This window comes from Elgaria multicarinata, chromosome 8, assembly GCF_023053635.1.
Source record: "Elgaria multicarinata webbii isolate HBS135686 ecotype San Diego chromosome 8, rElgMul1.1.pri, whole genome shotgun sequence".
NCBI lineage: Eukaryota > Metazoa > Chordata > Lepidosauria > Squamata > Anguidae > Elgaria > Elgaria multicarinata.
Genome location: NC_086178.1, coordinates 113048825 through 113071751, shown reverse-complemented (window position 1 = coordinate 113071751; position 22927 = coordinate 113048825). Strand labels below are relative to the sequence as shown.

At 42.2% G+C, this 22927-nt stretch overlaps 1 protein-coding gene across 1 annotated transcript in view; it reads left to right on the top strand.

The window, feature by feature from the left end:
* Window positions 1-1807: 1807 nt before the first annotated feature.
* The window catches only part of HELLS (helicase, lymphoid specific), a 37511-nt gene continuing 16391 nt past the window's right edge, over window positions 1808-22927 (top strand). Inside the window, exons 1-14 of the mRNA XM_063133198.1 lie at window positions 1808-1919; window positions 2673-2794; window positions 3557-3679; window positions 4566-4622; window positions 6730-6766; window positions 6853-6917; window positions 9126-9170; window positions 10996-11220; window positions 12062-12244; window positions 14056-14199; window positions 15118-15314; window positions 19892-19988; window positions 21284-21445; window positions 22720-22865. Of these exons, the coding sequence (XP_062989268.1) occupies window positions 1874-1919; window positions 2673-2794; window positions 3557-3679; window positions 4566-4622; window positions 6730-6766; window positions 6853-6917; window positions 9126-9170; window positions 10996-11220; window positions 12062-12244; window positions 14056-14199; window positions 15118-15314; window positions 19892-19988; window positions 21284-21445; window positions 22720-22865 (1649 nt within the window). The 5' untranslated portion in view covers window positions 1808-1873. The remainder of the gene's footprint in view (window positions 1920-2672; window positions 2795-3556; window positions 3680-4565; window positions 4623-6729; window positions 6767-6852; window positions 6918-9125; window positions 9171-10995; window positions 11221-12061; window positions 12245-14055; window positions 14200-15117; window positions 15315-19891; window positions 19989-21283; window positions 21446-22719; window positions 22866-22927) is intronic.

Below are 22927 nucleotides of genomic sequence, written 5' to 3'. Positions count from 1 at the left end.
TTTTTTATTACATTTATTACATTTAAAACTCTACCCACTAAATTATGCATATGTCTTCCTACCACAAACCCACATTGATCTGCTCCTATATATTCTGCCAAGAATTTATTTAATCGTTTGGCCATAATAGATGTAAAAATTTTAGCATCCTGATTTATTAAAGAAATAGGTCTATAAGAATCGGGATTAGTCAAATCTTTATCTGGTTTTGGGATCAGAATTATCACTGAATGTTCCCATGATTCAGGTATCTTCTCTCCTGATAATCCCTGTAGATGATCTTAAGGTCCGGGTAGGTACATATGGGAGGAGGCGTTCCTTCAGATAACCTGGCCCCAAACCGTTTAGGGCTTTAAATGTCAATACCAGCACTTTGAATTGGGCCCGGACCTGGACTGGCAGCCAATGAAGTTGTAAAAGGACTGGCGTAATGTGATCTCGCCGGCCAGTCCCTGTTAATAACCTTGCTGCCCTGTTTTGCACCAGTTGAAGTTTCCGGACCGTTTTCAAAGGCAGCCCCACGTATAACGCATTGCAGTAATCCAAACGAGAGGTTATCAGAGCATGGATAACTGTAGCTAAGCTTTAGGTAGGGCTGCCTTAGGTAGGGGTGGGGGATACTGCTCAACATCAGCCGCATTATCATAGAATCATAGAATAGCAGAGTTGGAAGGGGCCTACAAGGCCATCGAGTCCAACCCCCTGCTCAATGCAGGAATCCACCCTAAAGCATCCCTGACAGATGGTTGTCCAGCTGCCTCTTGAAGGTCTCTAGTGTGGGAGAGCTCACAACCTCCCTAGGTAACTGGTTCCATTGTTGTACTGCTCTAACAGTCAGGAAGTTTTTCCTGATGTCCAGCTGGAATCTGGCTTCCTTTAATTTGAGCCCATTATTCCATGTCCTGCACTCTGGGAGGATCGAGAAGAGATCCTGGCCCTCCTCTGTGTGACAACCTTTTAAGTATTTGAAGAGTGCTCTCATATCTCCCCTCAATCTTCTCTTCTCCAGGCTAAACATGACCAGTTCCTTCAGTCTCTCTTCATAGGGCTTTGTTTCTAGACCCCTGATCATCCTGGTTGCCCTCCTCTGAACACGCTCCAGCTTGTCTGCGTCCTTCTTGAATTGTGGAGCCCAGAACTGGACGCAATACTCTAGATGAGGCCTAACCAGGGCCGAATAGAGAGGAACCAGTACCTCACGTGATTTGGAAGCTATACTTCTATTAATGCAGCCCAAAATAGCATTTGCCTTTCTTGCAGCCACATCTCACTATTGGCTCATATTCAGCTTGTGATCTACAACAATTCCAAGTTCCTTCTCTTTTGTAGTATTGCTGATCCAAGTATCCCCCATCTTGTAACTGTGCATTTGGTTTCTATTTCCTAAATGTAGAGCTTGGCATTAAAATAGTGGGTTTCTCTGTTGTTGTTTTACGGGGTGGGTCTCGCTTCCGTCGCGGGGGGGAGAGGGGACAGGAACTCGGAAGTTTCGCCTCCCGCAAACTGGCATGTCGCTTCTTTCGCTTTTCCATCTATGTTCCCAATGCAATGCTTCTACCTTCCCAATAGCGGGCGGGTTAGTGACGCGGCTTGCCTGAGCCAGGTTTACCCTGAAGTCTAGAGCGTGTCATTCTGCTTTTCTATCTCTATGACTGGTAGGCAGGCGAGCCGTTTTCGCGCGAAGGTGGGAGGAGGAGGAGGAGGAGGAGCTTGTCTCATCTCATCTCATCTCGCGAGACTTGGAAAGTGCGCGGTTTTCGCTCCTGCTGAAGGCAGAGGCTGCTCCCGTCGCTGCCGCTGGAACAAGACGCGGGGAAGAAGGCGAAGGAGAAGGCGCCCATCGGCGGAGGAAGCGGCGGCCATCGGCGGAGCAATGCCAGTGGAAAACAAGAGCAGCTCCTCGGCTGGGAAAGGCGCAGGTGAGGGCAGAAATAACCAAACGTGAGGCAAGGTAACTCCTGAGCACGTGTGGAGTACTTCCTCGGAAACGTTGTCCTCAGAAGGAGCTTCGCTCTGTTTTTTAGTCCAAGACGTGCAGCATACAAACGAGTGGAAGCCCCACCCCCACCCCAAATCCAGAGACCCATGTTGCTCCCCTGGGGTGGGAGAGGGGAACCCCCAAACTGCAGTATCGTCTGAATGTCGCTAGCATTGTTTTTTGGGGGGGCGGGGTTAGGGTTATAAAGTATGAGCCCTGCGGGAACAAGGAGAGGGAAATGGAGGCAGAAGGAAACGAGGGGAATTATTTATTTATTACATTTCTATGCCGCCCAATAGCCGGAGCTCTCTGGGCGGTTCACAAAAATTAAAACCAAAGTGTAAAACAACAGTATAAAACCATAATATAAAATACAATATAAAAGGCCTTTGTTATAAGGCCTTTGTTTAGAACAACCTGAAAATCACAAAGTAGGGGAGCAAGTTCCTAAAGTGGAATGCGCTGCCCTTCACAGAAGAGGGGGGTTGTGAGGGGGTGTGCAGGTGGGAAAGGACACGGTGCAGGTATTTTAAGGTGTTTCAGGAAGTTCTTTGCAGAACTCACAAGTATCACTTTGTATAGTATAAGACATTTACATTTCTCTACCCCAGCCTTTTTTCATTTTGCCCAGGCCAAGATGTGCCCCAGGTCAAGGTGTGATTTCCTAAACATGTTTATCTGTGTTTTATTTTAGGGCTTTTGCAGGCAGAGATGGGTGAGGAGATCGGAGCCACTGTGATCACTCCAGCTATGCTGCAGGAGGAGGAGGCGCTTGAGGCAGAAGGAAGAGAGAAGGAGAGGCAGATAATGGAGAAGGTGATGGGTTTGTGTGAATAGCACTTACTTTTAATCTTGTGTAATCCTGCAATTCCATTGCTATATAAACCAGTGGTTTTTAATATATCCGTTTCAGGTTGCAGCTTGGAAGATTTGCTACAGGCACTGAAGTGAGACTCTCACAACTTATTGTCACTTAAAAACTCATATAATTTGTCAGGTTGTTTAAGAATGTAAAAAGAGCCCTGCCGGATCAATTCAAAAGCCTATTTAGCCCATGGCATCTGCAGTTACTAATGTATTTCAGCAAAACATAGATCTGGTTTGCATATAACATCAACCAAGATGTTGATGTTGATCAAGATGTTGATCTAGACAGTATCTGGTGGGGGACATAGTTTTGTTCAGCTTCCTGGCTCCGAGCTTGTAGACAGGGCTCCATACTAGGAATCCAGGAAACTGCAGTCCCTTCCCTCTCGTAGCTGACATTCAGCTGCACTGGCTACCTCTCCACACTCTCTCAAAACAGCGTGGAGGTATTCCTGGAGGAGGGGAGGAGGCAAGACTGGGGCGCTGTGTTTCTATGTGTTTCTGTTTCCTAGGGCCGCCGCAGCCTCCCTCCCTCCGGCACAGCTGCTAGACAGGCGAAATCACCTCTAGCAAAAATGCAGGGCAGGGGTGGGGTTCTGAGGCTAATGGCAATAGCGATAGAACTGTGCCCTTAAATTTTATGGTGGGCTGCAATACTATACTCAGTTTCTGCTGGAACCAATAAGTGGTTGCTTCTTTTTTGTCTCATAGGCCCGAATGTCCGGTGATAGAGACTCAAATGAAATTCGCTACAAGAGACTTCAACACTTGCTTGAAAAAAGCAATATCTACTCAAAGTTCCTGCTAACTAAAATGGAACAGCAGCAACTAGAGGTAACTGAACACTAAAGTTAAAACATAGAAATTGCACTTTACATAGAAACCCTCCACAAAGTCGTTATATTATTTTTTTAAAAATGAAGTTTGATGTTCTTTTTATCTGATGTGAGCTATAATGTCCCACTTTTATTCTTTGAATTAATAAATAGCTTTAGCCTAAACACAAAACTTGTTCCTCTTGTATAGAGCCCATGGCAGCTTACACAGTCCTCTTCTCCATTTTATCCTCGCAACAACCCTGTGAGATAGGTTAGGTTGAGAGTCAGTGATTTGCCCAAAGTCACACAGTGACTCCTGAATCATAATCCAACACTCTAACTACTATACCACACTGCCATTATTAGGTCCTGTAATAGTGTTGCCAGAGTACACGGGACAGAATTAGTAATTTTCACAGAGTCTGGTTCCTGTGTCTGTATCTCTGTTACGGGGTCCGCTGTTATCAGTGAACCAGGTTCCATCCTGGACAATGACATTTGCCTTTTCACAGGCCTTTGGTGGTAGACCTGTTCTCACTTACCGACAGCGGCACAACAAAACAGTTACTCATCAGCAATATATAAACCTGCCATTTTTAGGTTAATACTGTATCTTATGAAGATTGCAAAATTGATGTTCCACATCCATTGGCTGGCCAGTGAAATATATAAACTTTGCTGACAGGTTTCAGTTCTGGACACAAATAAACATGTCTGCAAAAAACGTTCAGGATTTTTTTTTTTACTTACTACTAAAAAAAAATCAAATTATTGCGTGTTTTCAGTCTGGTTAATAGGTTGTATTATACATTTGGACAGCTGTATGCAGTACTCTTTCTTCAAACCTTACGTGATTAACAACTATTGTTGGATGCAAGCAATTTTTTTCCTTTTTTTTAAAGGAGCAACGAAAGAAAGAAAAGGTAGAAAAAAAGAAAGAACCATTAAACACTGCAAAGGTAAAATAAATGTTGAAAATGAGATAAATGTAGAGAGTGGCAAAAATATTCATCTTCAGGGGCACAGTTTTGTATGCTCTTTGGTTGGGAGCCAAATGCCCCTGTAAGAACAGCAGCACTTTTGCACATTCACATTTGTGTGTGCTATTTTCCTCCTAGTGGCAGCACCATGTGCTTATGAGATGCTAGTCCAGAGGGTGCCCCCTCTGACCTTGGCTTTTTGGTTTGCTGCTGGAAAACGTCTATGTAAGAGTGGATCCAGATTCTTCCACACAGTTTGGACTTTTTTGTGGGGGAGTTTCAAAAGCTGCTGCTTCTTTGGCGGAAAATGTGTTGGTTTCAGGCCCAGATTTGGACAGCATGGTTTGGTCACATTGGTGAGGAAACTTTGCCAGAAAAGAGATGGGTGGTGGTGGTGGGTAAGAAACCCTATTGATTCTCTTCAATCTCTCAGCAGCTTTAAATACTATTGACCATAGTAGCCTTCTGGAATGACTTAATGGGGATTATGGATACTCCTGGGCCTAGCTTTGCTTCTGGATTCTCAGATTGTTGCTGTGGCTTTGATTGCTTTTTCTCAGCTTTAGACAATATGCTAAGTACACCTGCTACCCCAAGACAGAGACATTGCTTTTGTCATTCACGCTTTGGTGATTTCTAGACCAAATTATCATCACTTGCTCTATGTGAGGCTGCCTTTTGAAGGCAATCTGGAAACTCCAACCAGTGTAATTATAGTTATGGCCTGATACTCCCATGTGTCACCAGTTCTGATACATCTAGTTGCCAAGTTGTTTCTGGTACTTTGTGTTCTGATTCAGATCTGAGTTCTGGTTCTGCCAGGTCCAAGTCATCAGTCAGTTTCTTTACCAAGATGAAACAAGCCACTTGTGCAAAAAGTCAACAGCTTATTGATAAAAAATGGACGCTGAATGTATACATGCAGAGGAAGTTAACATCTCCTTCCAGCTAATCAAGGTCTAATAGCTGGTTGTCTACTGAGGCCCCCATGATAGATGGCAGCCATCCCTTTGAGCCACAGCAGGTTCTCCAGGCCGGTTGAGCAATACCTGCTGAAGCGAGACCGAAGCACAAAGCCTATGGATTGGATCTTATAGTCTCCTCTGTTAGATGCCTGCCTACCCCCCTCTCAGGAGCTGACAGGCTACATCCTTCCCCCCTCTCAGAAGAAGCAGGTTCCCAAAGCATCTCAGCTTGGGAAACTAATTGACTTTCTAGTGACTTTCTAGTTGGGAATGAAAACCTCTCAGCTCATCTTAAGATAAGACTCTATGAGAAAAGGGTGACAGAACTATGAGAGGCCCATCCAGAGAATGAGGCCTACTCCTGTCAGCTAAAGCCTGCTAACATTTATTCACTGTTTTAGTCTACAGAGGTCTCTTAGCAGCATTTTGGAACTGTGTGAGGTCCATATTTCTGCTCACTAACAAACTCACTACGCACTTGTCTTCTAAAACCCTAAATGGCTTGGGGTCTGATTATCTCAAAGAAGGTTTAATCCCGTATAAGTCACTACCCCAACCTCAGCACTTTTCTAACGACACCCTGCTCTGAATTCTGTCTTATGTGGAAGTCAAATTGAATCCCACTAGGAGTAGGCCATTCTTGGTAGCAGCCAAGAACTCTTTTCCATGAAATAGGCACATTACTTCCTTTCTGCTATATTTCCGAAGATTTAAAAAAAAGTTTTTTTATTTTAGAAAGTCTTCATAAATTTTTTTATTGAAATGTGTAGACTAGTTTTGGAAAAGCAAAGCAGTAATGTTGTTTTGGAGATTTTGCTGCTGCTTCAGTTGTTTGTTTATCATTTTCTTTGTGTATTGTAGATATTTTTTGTTTGTTGGATTTAAGTGCTATGAACTGTGGGTAAATAGCTGTATTTATTTTAAAGTGTTTATATGAAAAAGAAATCCCTGCGGGCATATACAGTTTTGATATTAGTTTATTATCTAGTTTCTAACTTGTACAGTAAGGTGTCTTGAAAAAATATTTGGAAATAGTTTAATTGTTTATGGCAGCAATTTTAATCCTCATTATATGCAAAAATAAAAGTAAGTGGTTTTGTTCTAAATGCTTTGCTTTTTAGAATGAAAACCTAACTTCTGAGAGAGAAGGCAAATTCGGTAAGTCCTATAAACTCTAAAAGCTAAGTTACTTTACTGTTTATCTGAATAGTTCACCTGCTGAAAACTATTATATTTTGTTGCAGCTGGAAAAAAGAAGAGAGTCAGAGAAGACACAACATACAATATTTCTGATGTCATGTCAAAAGAGGTAATTTGGAAGTGTGTGAATCTACCAAGCATTTCTCCTGAGTAGTAACTGGCCCAAGGATATCTAGTGAGCTTCATGACAAGGTAGAGATTTAATCCCAGATGTACTGGGTGCAAGTTTGACTCTCCATTGGTCGATGTTCAGGTTAGGTGATATATTTACAATATTTGTTTTAAAGACTGTATGAGTCAAAAGGGGGAGTGCATATTATCAAAGACAACAGAAGATGTTAAGTAAGTGGGTATTAAACTTATTTTAATAGAAAGTAACACACTTGGGTGCATTCCAAGCTGTGATGCTCCTCATTAGTGGATATCTTTTACCCTTAAAATACAGTAATCACTAAGGATGTGATCCACTTATATGATGAGGTTGTATATATTCCTGGAAGGTTGTATAAAAGCCCTGTTTCCTTTCCTCTCACACACAGACACTTGCAAGTATGTGCACAGGTAGTGCAACTGCATATTGGAGGAATGGGAGATCTGGGCGTATCTCTGTATCTTCTCCATGCAGACCTCTCTCTTTGTCTTGTGACTTGCTGAGAGCTTGGGCAACTTGAATTAAGCAGAGAGGGAATGCTGAATGGGGGTCTGGGAGGTATTTACAGACTTCTTTTGTAAAGGAGGGCCTCCTTAAGGTAACTTCTCTCAGTGGGTTTTGGGTGGCAGGGCTTGTTTCTAAGCTTCCTGTCTGCCCTGGTGGCGGGGTGGGGGAGAGGTTGTTTTTTCCCCTTAAAATCTGGAGATGTATCTGGGAGAACGGATATGGGTGTCATGTATGCCCCTACTGCTCCTGTGTTGGGAGCAGGTGACGCAGGTAATCAATCAGAAACAGGTTCTGATTCAGAAGATGCCAAGCCAGTGGGGGAGGAAGTTCACACGGGAGAGCCTCTACCTGCGAATGCCCCCCTCCCAGAGTCTGTCTCCTCAAGGCCAGATCCTATGCTCTCAGGAGACAGGGAGTCAACAGGGTGAACATTCCAAAACATTACTAGATGCTAGGAATTGCAGGAATTAGCAAAGAGACAGTTGGAGAGATTACGAGAGAAGGCCTCTACACATCCTCCCCCTTGAAGCTTGGGACATTTGAAAAGCCTTTTCTTTCCTTTGAATGGTCAATTGTTTTGCTTAGTTTGTATAGCATTGCCTAGGGGGGATTTTCCCATAAAGGTGCCTAGTTTGTGTCACAAAAGCATTGTTTGCAATAAAGCTTTGAGGATTGGCCCAGGAACTTTTGACCACTTGAGCAGCTACAGCACACCACAATGGGGACAAATGGGGGGACCTGACATGGGCCTAGTTAAAGTGATTACAGGTTAAAGGAGATATATCAGCCTGCCCTTGGGTTTTTAAATGCCAGGAAGAGAAACGATTACGTCACCCTGGCCCCTTACTGGAAAAAAAATATTCCAGCAGAGCCATTTGTGGAAATGCAGTGGCAGTATACAAGACAAAAAGAGTAGTTTGTGGGGGGACATTCTGAGTGTGTGCAGCTTATCACCTGGCTAGTATTCCCCTTAGCCAGCAACAGAAAGGAAACAGAGGAGGAAAGAGCAAGAGTGGAAAGTGGGCCTCTGCGTTCTGCCCCACCAGCAGACCTCCCCCTTCTTATCCCTGATGGTGGGTCATCCATGTTTAGACTGTCTATGGAGTTCATAGCAGTTCTCCTCCTAGTTGCAGTGATGTTAGCTTGGAGGTGGGTTGTCTCCCAGGTAGGAACTTCTTTCTTGGTCTGGGTCTCTGTGCATTCCATATGGATGTTTAGTCCCTCAGTCAATACTGTTTTTCATGTCATTTCACAGGAGGCAAAGGCTTTTCCTACATACTTTTTCCCCCAGAGGAAAAAGGGCTGAGCCTTAATGAAATCTTGCTTTTGTGATATGGGGTAGGGACACATTCCTTTAGGAAGACAACCAACGTGACAAAAGAATTTTGTCCTGCATCCTTTCTGCTTCTGCTATAAGAGTGCTCCCATGCCTAAAATGTTCTAGACTTACATGCTCAACACTGTTCAATATATATGGTTTTAATATCTGAATTGTATTCTTCATGTTGTGTAGACATGTCCATAAATATAAACACTTGTCTGTCCCTTACAGGTCAGCCTTTAATATATATTTTTTGTTGACAGTACTGTGGAATTTAATGTTGCTAAGTTCATTTTAAGTTGTTGAGAAAACATATTTTTGCACGTTCTTTTTGGTAGGAAATCTTGTCAGCAAGCAAAAAAAGCAAACTGGAAAAGAATCAGGTATATCAGCTTTTGTTTAAGTTCTGTTTGTAACTTTTGATTTCCTTGGAAATACTTATTTCAGATCAGGGCCTGCTATTCTTGTGCTTACATTTCTGCGGGACAAACATTTATTTCTATTGCTAAAATTTTCTTCAACAATTGTGAAAATTGATTTTAAATAACTTTTGATGCCAAATCCTTTAGAGATAGAGCATTTGGAATTAAATAAGGCTACTGAATGTAGTGGTAAGGAGCTTGGAGCTTCACCTCTAATCAAATCAAATAACTTATTGGTTATGGAATATGATTCTACTTATCCACTCAGTAAAAGCCTAGGAATGAGAGGAGAGAATTTGCTTTAATAAGGAATGTCTTACTAGTCCAGGACCTGCCATAGACCCCTGTTTTGCTTTGTTTTGTTTTTAAAAAAGCACTTTGGTGAGTCACCATCTCTTAACATACCCTAACTGAATTGTTGTGAAGATAAGACAAGTGCGGGGGCGGGGGACTTGTATACCACTATAGGTTCCTTATAGGAAGGGTGAAATATATCTGAAGTCAGTAAACATTTTTTTTTCTAATAACATTGAATCAGAAACTACATTCAAACGACATACTTTTTTTTACTGGTAAGTGCAAGTAAATTTTTGAACTTGGGTTTGATATATAGGATTATTGTTAGAGATTTTCACGCTTGCATTCACACATTCTTGTGTGGCATATTTTGCACCTGCACATGGTCACCGATTCTTCTCATAAAGGCACTTGGGTGGTTGCAAAACACCAAAATAAAACAAGGAGAAAAATAAATTAGTGCAAAAATCTAAAAGCATCGACAGTCTTTAAAATGACTGGGAGAATAAAAGATGTCTTCACCTAGTGCTGTAAAAAACATAACCTAGGCACCAGACGATTCTCTGGGCATTTCACATGCAGGATACCACCACTGTAAAGGCTTGCTCTCTTACAGTTACCTGCCTTGTCTCATTTGGCAGGGGCCCCTTGGAGGAAGCCATTGGATCATGACTTTTTTTTTTAAATGAAGTCTCTGATTCAATGTTATTAAATAAATATTTACTTACTTCATTTTTATTCCACCCTTCAAAGAAATCAAATGGCTGCACATACTTCCTCCGCTCCTCATCCTCAAAACAAACCTGTTGAGGTAGGTCAGGCAAAGAGATTATGATTATTTGAAAGGCACCCAGCAAGCTTCATAGCTGAACAGAGATTTAAACCTAGGTCTTCCTTGCTAATATTGCATTATTTCAAATTTTCCAAAAAAATAATAATCTGTTTTTTTCCGAAACCCCCGGAAAAAAATGGGTTTCTTCCATGGCATCAAAATTTCCAGAAACTTTACATCTCTATGCACAGGTGATAATAGTGACTAGCAGTAGTCCTTCTCATGTTGAGTAAAAACCCTAAATTTTGCAACTAAAAATGAGATTTCTACATGCGAGATTTCTACAGACTCTGAGATTCTTTGCACATCTATTTTTATGGGGGCTTATGGCTTTCATATGTTGTATTTCTTAACAACTTATTACAGTGAATGCTGCTGCCTTGAAATGGTACAAAGTTTCATTACTTGAGTAGTAGTATAAAACGGTTGACTATGTATAGTATAATTGTAGGAAGTGCCTTTAATAGTAGTTTTTTAAAAAAAAGTTTCTTGAGCTCAGAATAGTTTTCATTAGAGGCTGCTTTTTGTTTACAAACAACATTGGGTTTGTCAGACTTAACCATCATCACTAAAGTAGCTTACCTAAATGAGATCTATTTTGAGCCTTGCCAAGTGTGTTTATCAAATAATCAGTTGTCTGTGAACTTCGTCCTATAGATTGAAAGCTCTCCTCCAAAACTCTGTGCAGAAGAAATCCAGAATAATGGGGACTCAAATATAATTATTAAGGACAGGTTGGCCGAGGCAATGCGCCACAATGCCAAGCATTTCATTGACCCAATACGAAAATTTAACGGACAGCCAATACCTTTTCAGCAACCAAAGCTTTTCATTGGAGGAATAATGAGGTGGTACCAAGTTGAAGGCATGGAATGGCTTAGGGTATGAATTTACACTTTACCTTATCATCTTATTAGTCATGTTAAAGAAGAGTAAAAGACAATCGTGTACATGTTTCCAATTGGTTTGCCATTAATGCCATCTCCTGTTGTTGACACTGATCTCAAACTTGAACATATGGTGCAATATGATATAGCTGTTTCTGCACCATAAAACTCTTAATTTGCCTGCCTGCTTGCCTCTGGCATAACGTTGTAGCAGAGTTCAGAATTAGTACCAAACCATAGCAAAGGAAGCTTAACTAAGTTTTGGTGTGATGCCTGAATTGACAAACTATGATTACAGTGCTTCCATTTCCAGTGACCACTGCATCTAGAGATTTGAATATTGGAGATTAACGAGCAGGTATTCCTTTCCTCTGTAATCATCCCACTGCTATACTTAGGGGTAATTAAGGGGGTGATAACTAGATTTCGAAAAACTCTTTGGTGTTATTTGGAAATTGGACAAAAAATGCTTCATTTTCATCAACATGAGAGGAATTGTTTACCATAACTCTCTTGTATGCTGGTACACTAGGAAGCTATTCTACAGCTGTCATATCAATACTATGGATTTGAATATTGAGTAAATGGAAAATGAAAGCCAATAAACATCCCTAATCCATGGTTTGCCTGTACACTTCGAAGCTAAAACTATTAATATTAATTAAACACTAGTCGTAATATTAATCAAGTAATAGTCTTGAAAATAACATAACTCGGTATTCACATAAACATTGTGGAAGTACTAAATGATGACTTGTATTATACGTATAAGGGGTTTCAACTTTCAGTGGGTACCCATTATGCACACACAAAGCATATTTTCCCTCCGTGTGCAGATGCTGTGGGAGAATGGCATCAATGGTATTCTGGCTGATGAAATGGGCTTAGGAAAGACAATCCAATGTATTGCAACAATAGCCTTAATGGTGGAGAGAGGCGTTGCTGGGCCGTTCCTTGTCTGCGGGCCCCTGTCTACGCTTCCTAACTGGGTGGCAGAATTCAGAAGATTTACTCCTGAGGTAAGATACCTTTTAAAAAATAAAATAAACAGACTCTTTTCAATGGAAGGATGGCATATCGTGATGATTGGTATCCTGCTTTAAGAGGTACAGAACTTACAGAGGCTTCTGGAACCATCTCCTGGGAGAAGAATCCTTCTCAGTTTCTATTCTACCAGAGAGGTTCCTGGGCTCCCACTACAGTCATGAGACACAAGTATTCTCAGACACACACACCCACACACCCGTAGTAACATAAATAAGGGAAGGTGTTTTGCTTTAAAAACAAAATAAAGCTCATAATGCCAAGCTTTTAAGTGAGGCAGGAAAGAAAAGGTGTTTCTTTTAAGCAGCAACCATATTTAAATGGCAGTGCCTCACAGCCATTCCTTTTAAGGTTCTGGTGCCTGCAGATGTAGAGTACTCCTAAGCAGAAGCAACATTTGGCTGATTCAGGAGGGAAAACCAGCAACACACAGGGCGATGGAGTTCAGGTCACCTCAAGGCATGCATCCTCTTGCTAGTTTTATATGGAGCTACGGAGGGAGCAGAGATCACACCTTCCTCCACTATCCAACATACGGGTTGAAGACTCCCTATGGCAGCTTCCCCAGGCTGGTGCCCTCAAGATGTGATGAACTACAAATTCCATTATCAGCCAACATGGCCAACGGCTGTGCTGGCTATTGCACTATTTTGTCCACGTTGTGTCAAGCAAGGTACTGTGATCAGACTAAATTTATTGGTTTACATAAAACTCACAAGCTCTAATGCTATTCTAGCTAATACTCCTTTCCTGGTATTTTTTGGGGACAACCAGGAAACATAGTCTTCCCCTTCTGTTACTGGATAAGAGAAACAGCCTTTGAAACCATCTGAATAATTCCTTATGACTATTTTTAAACGGCAATTTAAGCCTAAGGATTAGAGAGTTCCAACATGATGGTTTCCCCAAGTTGGGGAAACTTCTTCTTAAGAGAGTTGGGAGATTCAAACTATTCAAGAAGGTTATTGTGTAAACCTCATTTCTGTTTCTTCAGATGTTTGTTCTTCCTCCAAAGTGCAAGTTCAAGACAATATATTTTGAGTTCTCTGAGCAACCTAGCACTTCCTTGCTAGAAAAATCGCCAAAGAAAATTTCTCAGGTGTTTACTCCACTGTGTGTGTGATAAAGCAAGTTCTGATGGAATCTTTCTAGCCTCTGTTGATCTCATGGAAACAAATCTACATATTCATATACGCTAAAAACTCCACAAGTTCTTTAATGTGCTTATAGGAATAATCAATATTGATACAAAGCCCTTTTATTCCAATTCTTTTTCCTACACTGAAAACATTTTCAAAACTGATTATTTCTCTAGTGGCTCACCTGAGTCTACATGGGAGTCTTATTTAATTGACCTTTTCATCCAAAGGTAATGGTTAATCACAATTAGCACTAATAGTTATTTGTCACTTTAACCCTGGTTAGGAACCCAAACATATAGTGAAAGCACGATTTAGGCTGCCTAGCTAAACTCTGCTCCTGAAGTAAATATACAGGGAGCATTATGAGTCTTTCTTGTCCTATTGCAGGTATGGGTGGGAAGAACTGGTTTCAGTATTATTTGTGTGGTACAGATGCAAACCACGGCTAATGCAAATCCACCTTAAACCATAATATACCATCTTGATTTGGCCAGTTCTTAACCATGGCGAAACATGAATGGTTGGTTAATGATTCAGAATTAGTGATTAATGGGATAATTACCTTAATGCTAGATCATAGTTTTGTGTTATGTATGCATGTGATTTGTATGACATTTTAAAATTGTTTTTACAAATTATTTTAGATACCTATAATGCTGTATCATGGGACCCAGCAAGAACGGCGTGCATTGATTCATAAAATTCGAAAGAGAGGAGGTTCTCTGAATGTCCATCCTGTAGTCATTACATCTTTTGAAATAGCCATGAGAGACAGAAATTACCTTCAGGTGTGTAAGGAAATGCTGTTCTATCAATATGGCCGCTCATGGTCCCTGATAAAATACTTTGTGCAAACTCATAGTGTTGATTCAGGGATGAAAAGTGCTGACGTCAAATGTATCAGTTTACAGGGTAAAGGAACAGAAGGTATTGCCCCTGGTCAAAGAGACGTTTAGTTTCCAGATTTGATCTCTGGTTTAATCAGGCTACATTAGTCCTTGCCACTGAGGAAGAAACTGTACAGGGCTGATTCTGCATCCTGATTTCCTGGTGGCTGAGCAGGAACGGCTGAACACATCTGGATAGATCCTTACCACCTTTCTGGCTTCTAGGTGCTGTTTCACCAATATGGTGGATGGTAATACTTGGAAGTTCTTATTTGGCTTGGAACAGGTGATTGAGGCAGAAAGCCATTTTGGAAATTCTGCAAGAGAGGCTTGTCAGGGGTCTTCGCTTTGATGCACAGGCCTTAATTATATTTTGGAATGTTCAGCGAAGGTTTACACATCTTCTCACTCCCCAGGCCATGCTATTATTTGATAGATATCTCCATAGTGATCATTTGAAATGCAAGTAACTGCTTGAAAGGTGATTTGGCCTATACCAGTCCCAGTCTAGTCCTCTAGAGGGGTTTTGAACCACATCTCCCATCACCACCAGTCAACATGACCAATGACAAGGGATGATGGGGGTTGTTGTCTAAAACATTTAGACAGTACTGAGATGGGTACGGCTGGACAACTTGCCAGTGTAAAAACAATCAGTGGCATTGTTTACGCTGCATGCAAGGAAGCATTTCTTGCTACAAGTTCCATTACAATGTGTTCAGTTTTTCATTCAGCTGAATAGAGACACTTGGTAGAACTGAAGCCCATATGGGTTTCTGTTTTTGATTTTTTAAATAACAGATGATTTCTTTTCTCTAGAACTTCTGCTGGAAATACTTGATCGTGGATGAAGGACACAGGATTAAGAATATGAATTGTCGTCTTGTTCAGGAGTTAAAACGGTTTAGCACTGACAATAAACTTCTATTAACTGGAACTCCATTGCAAAACAACTTATCTGAGCTTTGGTCTCTGCTTAATTTCCTGCTTCCTGATGTGTTTGATGATTTGAAAAGGTAAGCAGTGATCAACTGTTGTTTTGTACCAGGTTCTGTCTGAAAATATATGTTATAGTCCAACATTCCCACATAAGTGTCAATCTCAAACTTTAAACATGTGAAAATAAAACATACAGTCTCCTTTAGAGGAGTGGAGTATTCTTACATGGGTTGCTCCTCCCTTTCATTCCAACAGGGAGGGCTATTGCTAATAAGCTTTTGCCTCTTTTCGTGTGTGGGAAGCCCCCTCCCCAATTCTGCTCCTGCCTAACTCCAAAGCTTGGGGGCTTGATGGAGCTTTGTCACACAGGGCAAAGTAGCCTGACGGTTGTTTCCCACCCTTATTTCTTAATGATTTCCTTACAATATTTATATGCTGCTGTATATCTAAAATAGATTTTGGAGCGGTGTACATAGGTATAAAACAGTAAAAAGATTAAAGGGGGGAAAAAGATTAAAACAGCAAATTAAAAGGAAGAACCAATAAACAACGGTGGCTGGTCAGTTGAGGAATGCTTCCGTGAGATGTCCTCCCTCAGATGGGCAGTGACCAGACCCTTCTCTGGAAAGAGGTGCCTCATGGCGCAAAGTCCTTGCCACAGAGGGAGGCCATCCTGGGGCAGTGCTTTACCAGCACCAAGTCGTGGCATGGACCCAGTCACACTCTTTCTGCCCTATCGTAAAAGGAGACTGCCTCCAACTGGAATTCTAATAACCAATCTGCCAGTGTACTAGGTGCAGGATCTCAGTGAGAATTTCATCAGAAATAGGGATGATGATGATGATGATGATGATGATGATGATGATGAACATTTCTATACCGCCCCATAGCTGAAGCTCTCTTGGTGGTTTACAAAGATTAAAGACCGTGAACATTAAAAACAAATATACAAAATTTAAAATAAAAAACAAAAACAGACAATATCCATTTAAAAACAACTATTCTGGGGTCAGTTCAAAAAAATTTTTTACTGTGAAATGCCTGGGAGAAGAGAAAAGTCTTGACCTGGCACTGAAAATATAACACCAGGTGACACCAGATGGCACCAGGTGAGCCTTGTCGGGGAGATCGGTCCATAATGGGGGGAGGGGCCACCACTGAGAAGGCCCCCTCCCTTGTTGCCATCCTCCGAGCTTCTCTCGGAGTAGGCACCCGGAGGAGAACCTTAGATGTTGAGCGTAGTGTACGGGTAGGTTCATCTTGGGAGAGGCGTTCTGTCAGCTATTGCGGTCCCAACTCATGTAAGGCTTTATAGGTTAAAACCAGGATAGACCAACCCAGATGGAATAATCAAACTTCTCTAACACTCAAGTTCTTTTGGCCATACCTAGATACGAGAGAGAGTGCTTCTAGAGGCGGAGACAAATTCCTTCCTACCTATTAAGAAAAACAGCCTAATATTCATTCCTTTCACAGTTTCAGCTGTGAGTCTTCAGATGCTTTAGTTCAGGGGTGGGGAATATGTGGCTCTTCCAGATACTGTTGGACTACAGCTTTCATTATTCCTTGACCATTGGCCATGCTGGCTGGGGCTAATGGAAGGTGGAGACAAAAAACACCTGGAGGACCACACCTGCTTTAGGTATAAAGCCTCTGGCGATCAGTCTGATTCTCACAGGTGTTCTTCTCCCTCCCAAGGGATCCTTAGGGGTACATACACTTAACCCAGAGCTTTCACTGCTCACCTGAGGCTACAGGGGATGCATATTTATTCCTATATAGATATTCTTGCATCCAGCTCCCAGGGGTCCACCTGTCTCAATTCCAGTCCTCAGAAAAGGAGGGAGAATATAACCAAAGCCATCAGACCAATGATTTCTAGACCTGTAACAGGCATAATGCACTTAAATCACCTAGAACTGCTAGCAGTGGAGAATGCAATAAAAACTTTTTCACAAATGATCGAGGGCCGAAACGTCCTGATCGCGACGGACAACACCACGGTAGTGGCGTACATCAATAGACAAGGTGGGACAAGGTCTCATCCTCTGAATCGATCGGCACTCAGGATTTGGAACTGGTGCATAAAGAGAAATACTCACCTGACGGCGATCCATGTAGCGGGCAAGGAAAACATCATCGCGGACGCCCTCAGCAGGTCTTTCCACGTCGACCACGAATGGGAGCTCGATACCGAAGTAAGAGACGTTCTCTTTCGGTACTGGAGCCTCCCTGCTGTCGATGTCTTCGCTACCGAAGAAAACGCAGCTTGTTCCAGGTTCTGCAGCAGAGCAGGAAGAGGAAAGCACTCGCTAGGAGATACTTTCACCAGAACCTGGAAAGGAAATCTTCTTTACATCTTTCCTCTGTTTCCACTGTTGACGAAGGTGCTGGCCAAAATCCAGTCGGACAGGTCGGACTGCATCCTTATCACACCGTGGTGGCCTCGACAGACGTGGTTCTCCCACGCCCTTCGACTGTCGGACGGGAATTACATCAGACTCCCGCCGATACCGACACTGTTGTCTCGACACCAGGGCAGGGTTCGACACGCAAACCTGTCGACCCTCAAGATGACGGCATGGAGGATATCATCCACTCCTCCCCTCGTATCAAAGATTTAACTGTAGACCATATATTGTTGGCATCACTAAAGCCTTCAACGAGAAAATCTTACGCGGCAAAGTAGCAGAGATTTCAAACTTTTGCCTTGGAAAACGATCAAGCTCCTGAATCTTGCCCTTTGTCATTGATTCTCAAATACCTATGGCACTTTATCAACAGGGACTCAAACTCACTTCCATCAGAGTTCACTTAGCGGCTATTACATCTTTTCATCGAGGCATGGATGGTTTTACAGCTTTTGTACATCCAACATCAAGGAAATTTTTAAAGGCGCTTAAAAATATGATACCGACAGTAAAGAGTATCGTTCCACCATGGAGCCTATCAGTGGTGTTACAGGCATTGACAAAGAAGCCCTTCGAGCCCATGGCCTTATCTGACCTTAGGCTTCTAACATTCAAGACTGTCTTTTTAGTAGCCATCACTTCTGCTAGACGTGCAAGTGAGCTTAGAGCTCTCAGGATAGATGCTCCTTACACTATCTTTCACAAAGATAAGGTTGTGTTACGCACAGACCCTGCCTTCTTGCCTAAGGTAGTGTCAACCTTTCATCTGTCCCAATATATCACTCTACCAGCTTTCTTTCCGAATCCAACAACACCTGTTGAGTTTTCTTTACATACACTTGATGTAAGGAGAGCTCTTGCCTCTTACAAGGCTAGGACAGAGAGTTTTAGGAAAACAAAGCAATTGTTTATTTGTTATGGTGAGCCTTATAAGGGACTCCCTGTTTCATGCCAGCAACTGTCACGCTGGATTGTAGAGACAATTGAACTTGCTTACTCTATCTCTAAACGAGAGCTTGTGAAACCTGTGACAGCTCATTCTACCAGAGCTGTCGCAACATCTGTTGCCTTCAGCAGAGGTGTTCCCTTGACAGAAGTCTGTAGAGCTGCAACGTGGTCCACTCCGTCCACATTTGTTAGGCACTACAGTTTGGACACCCGTGCTAGGCACGACTACTCGTTTGGAAGGACAGTGCTCTCGGAGATCTTCAGATGATGCACCAACCCACCTCCAAAGATATGTCAGCTTGCTACTCGCCCATATGTGTGATGCATAGAGACCACGAAGAAGAAATGCAGGTTGCTTACCTGTAACTGTAGTTCTTCGAGTGGTCATCTATGCATTCACACAACCCACCCACCATCCCCACTTGGTGGTGTGAGACTTACAAATGACACAGTTATATGTGGAATGTACTTTATTGAAATTACACTCATGTTTATGGGGGCACAATGTCGGACTCCTGTAAACTGAGGTAAGGGCGGGAACCCCATGGACGTGCGCGGTAGCGTGGGGGAGGGGTTCCTGCCAAAAACGTTCCACTCAGCTATAGAAGGTTCCGGTCTGGTCTCTGCACAGGCGCAAAGCCCATATGTGTGAATGCATAGATGACCACTCGAAGAACTACAGTTACAGGTAAGCAACCTGTATTTACATGAAGCGCATGACTCCCTCTTAGAACAGCTTCACTGGGTGTCAGTCTATTTCCGGGCACTTCAAAGTGCTGGTTATGTATAGGGCTTGGGACCAGGCTACCTGAAAGACCACCTTCTCCCATACAAACCAGCCCAGGTCTTAAAATCTTTAGCGGTTAGCCTTCTTCCAGTACCGCCACCTTCAGAGGCATGTTTCGTGGTGATACTAGAGAGGGCCTTCTCAATGGCTGCTGTTTTCAGGGGGCTGTGGAATTCTGTGCTGAGGGAGGCTAGGTTGGCTCCCTTTTTGGTCTCCTTATGCCGGCAGGCAGACATTTTTTTATTTAAGTAGACCTTTGTGGCATGTAAACAGGGTTATTGGGCTGCACACTTTTTATTGTGTGTTTAATTGTTTCATTGTATTTGTTTCATTGTTGTTTTAATCAAATTTTATTTATCTATGATTATAAGCTGCCTTGAGTGCCAATTTCTTGGTAGAAAGGCGAGGGTCCAAATCAAATAAATAAACTCTGCTTTCTTAGGAGAGAACTGAATTTAATCTCATGAATTCTTACGTTTGTTATCCTATTCTGATTTTTTCCCTCCAGCTTTGAGTCCTGGTTTGACATTACTAGTATTTCTGAAATTGCCGAAGATATTGTTGCTAACGAAAGAGAACAGAACATCTTGCACATGCTGCACCAGGTCTTGGTTTTCATTCCTTAAAATGTAGTAGTAATCGAAGTCCTTTACAAATTCTTTTCCTTAAAAGTATTTTAGTACATTGTTTTATTATAATCCCATGTATATGCACTTGGACAGAAATTCACATGTACCCTGTATATTTCTTGTCCCTGATGAGTAGCATATTTACTCAAAATGTTGGGTGGTTCTACTTCGTTATTACATCTCTTTTGCACTCAGTACCTGAACGTTCATTTGTTGCTTAAGTTAGCAATCAATCCTATCTGTCTGCAGTATAGGCAGTGTTGTTTGCATCCAAAGACAGAATAATTCTCAGAGGGGTAGCCATAAAAGTCTCTTGCAGCAAAAACAACAGAGACTTGCGCTATCTCAAAGACTAGCAAATTTATTATGGCATCAGCTTTCATGGACACCCTCTCCTGAGTGAATTGAGAAGGTCTTGTTTTGTAAGGTACTATTAGTTTTTAGCTTCCTCTGCTGTGGGTAGTTACAATAGAAGAGGGCTATTGTGTCATGATAGTGAATGCACAGAAGCTTTTGGCTTTAGTATGACTTGGAAAATGCTTTTTTAATTTATTTATTGCATTTTTATCCCGCCTTTTTTCTTCCAAAAAACCCAAGGCAGTGTATGTAATCCTCCTCTTCATTTTATCCTCACAACAACAACCCTGTGAGGTAGGTTAGGCTGAGAGTCTGTGGCCTTAGCTAGACTTAAGGTTTATCCCGGGATTGTCCCGGGGGCATCCCTGTTCATCTAAGTGACACACACAGGATCCCGGGAGCAGGCAGGGACGAAACTGGGATAAACCTTATGTCTAGTTAAGGCCTGTGACTGGACCAAAGTCACCCAGGGAGCTTCTATGGCTGGGTGGGAAGTAGAACCTGAATCTCCCGACTCCCTGCCCAACACTCTACACTACACTGAATATGCTTCAACTAATATTCTGAACCATTGTTGCAAAACCTTTTCAAAACTGGAAATACTTTTCTTTTGAGGAAGTTTTTTGAGTAGAGTGGGCTGTATTCAATGTTAGTTCCTTCTTAGAGTAGACATGAGTCCCATGTCTCATGTGGGTCTACTCTAAGTAGGACTAACATGGGCTATAAGGGATCTACCAAAATATATTCTTGCTATCAAAATGTCTAATAAAAATAACTGGACACCTAGGGGGGGAAATATATGCCCATGTCCTTGGTTTACTAATGTAGTTCCTTTGAGCTGAGCGGTATTTCTGTCATTTGAGCTTGAGCTGTTAGGAATGTATGATTTTTAAAAATATATATTTAAACTCTAGATTTTGACTCCCTTCTTACTGCGAAGACTGAAATCAGATGTTGCTCTAGAGGTTCCTCCCAAGCGTGAAGTTGTGGTCTATGCGCCTCTTGTAAAGAAACAAGAAACCTTCTACAGTGCCATTGTAAACAAGACAATTCAAAAGATGCTGGGAAATGAACAGGTATTTGCTTTGGAAGCCTGACACAGGATCTGTTAATCCTAAACTGCCATTTTTGTGGCTTTGAATTCGTGTGTTGTTATCTATTCAGCTACAAATGGGGTACCCTTTTGTTTCTGGCTGTATCTATAAAAATGTATCTATAAAAATAGCGTGTGTGTGTATGCACTCTTCAAGTACGTGAAGGGTTGTCACACAGAGGAGGGCCAGGATCTCTCCTTAACCATCCCAGAGTGCAGGACACATCATAATGGGCTCAAGTTACAGGAAGCCAGATTCCAGCTGGACATCAGGAAGAACTTCCTGACTGTTAGAGCAGCACAACAATTACCTAGGTTGGCCATGGACTCTCCCATACTACTTTGGCAGGACTTGTTCTTGGGCTGGATGGAACAACTATTATGTGGATCCACAGTTGGCTACAGAATCGGACTCAGAGTGCTTATCAATGGTACCTACTCAAACAGAGGGGAGGTAATGAGCGGGGGCTGTATCATATTGTACCTGTGTGCCTGCAGTAACGACCATTTGCAGTCCTACAAGCAAACCCTCATTGCTCCCTGACCAACGAGGGTTTGCTGTAGACCTTCCCCGAACGCTCAGAACCATTCTCTTCTGCAAGAGCCTCAAAGAGCTTTCTTAGCTCCCGTGGTGCATCATGCCTTCTGAGTTTCTTCTTCCTGTATGCCAGTGTCATCCATGCAGGTTGCTCCTCCTTTTGTCCACCCTGCGGCTCTTTCTGAGTGGTCCACCGCAGTGCCTCCTGTGTTCTGCCCCAAGAACTCTTCATCCTCCCTTAAACATTCTAGTGGCCACTCACTGTTCCTTTTCTTCTAGTAACGCAACTAGTTTGCACTTGCTGCAAATGTACACCATGTTGTCTCCAGTCAGGAGAGCAAATGTACTTCATACCTTGCAGGTCACCGTCACTGAATCACATCTGTCTGTATTATAATGTGGTGCTTCAATGAGCAAAACACTATAGCTGTGTTTCTCAAAAGTATAAGATAATCTTCCTTGTGGTGCTATCATTTTGATATGGGAGCCCCATTTTGTGCACATTGTTATTCAAGAAAGGTCAGAGTGATGTATGTTCCATTTATTGTGTGGAGTATACGAAAGTCCTAGCATGCTTTTTGGTAATTGAACAGAGCTAGAAACAAGTCTGCTGGTTTCACTAGACTACCTGTAGAGAGCTTACACTTTTTTCATGGCTGTTTTGTTTTGGATGGGTCATGAGAAAGGGTAGCAGTCAGAGTCACTGTTCTATTTTATAGGAGGAACCTATTGAGCTGAGCTCTTCAGGCCGACCAAAGCGACGCAGTCGGAAAGTGGTTAGTTATCGTGAACTCAATGAAAGTGACTTCCCTGATAAACTCGAAGAACTGGTCAATAAAATGCAAGGCGAAGTTGAAAAAGAAAGGTACTTATGTAAAGATGGAAATAGCTTCATAGCAGAAGCTTTCAAGATATTTTTCCCCCCTG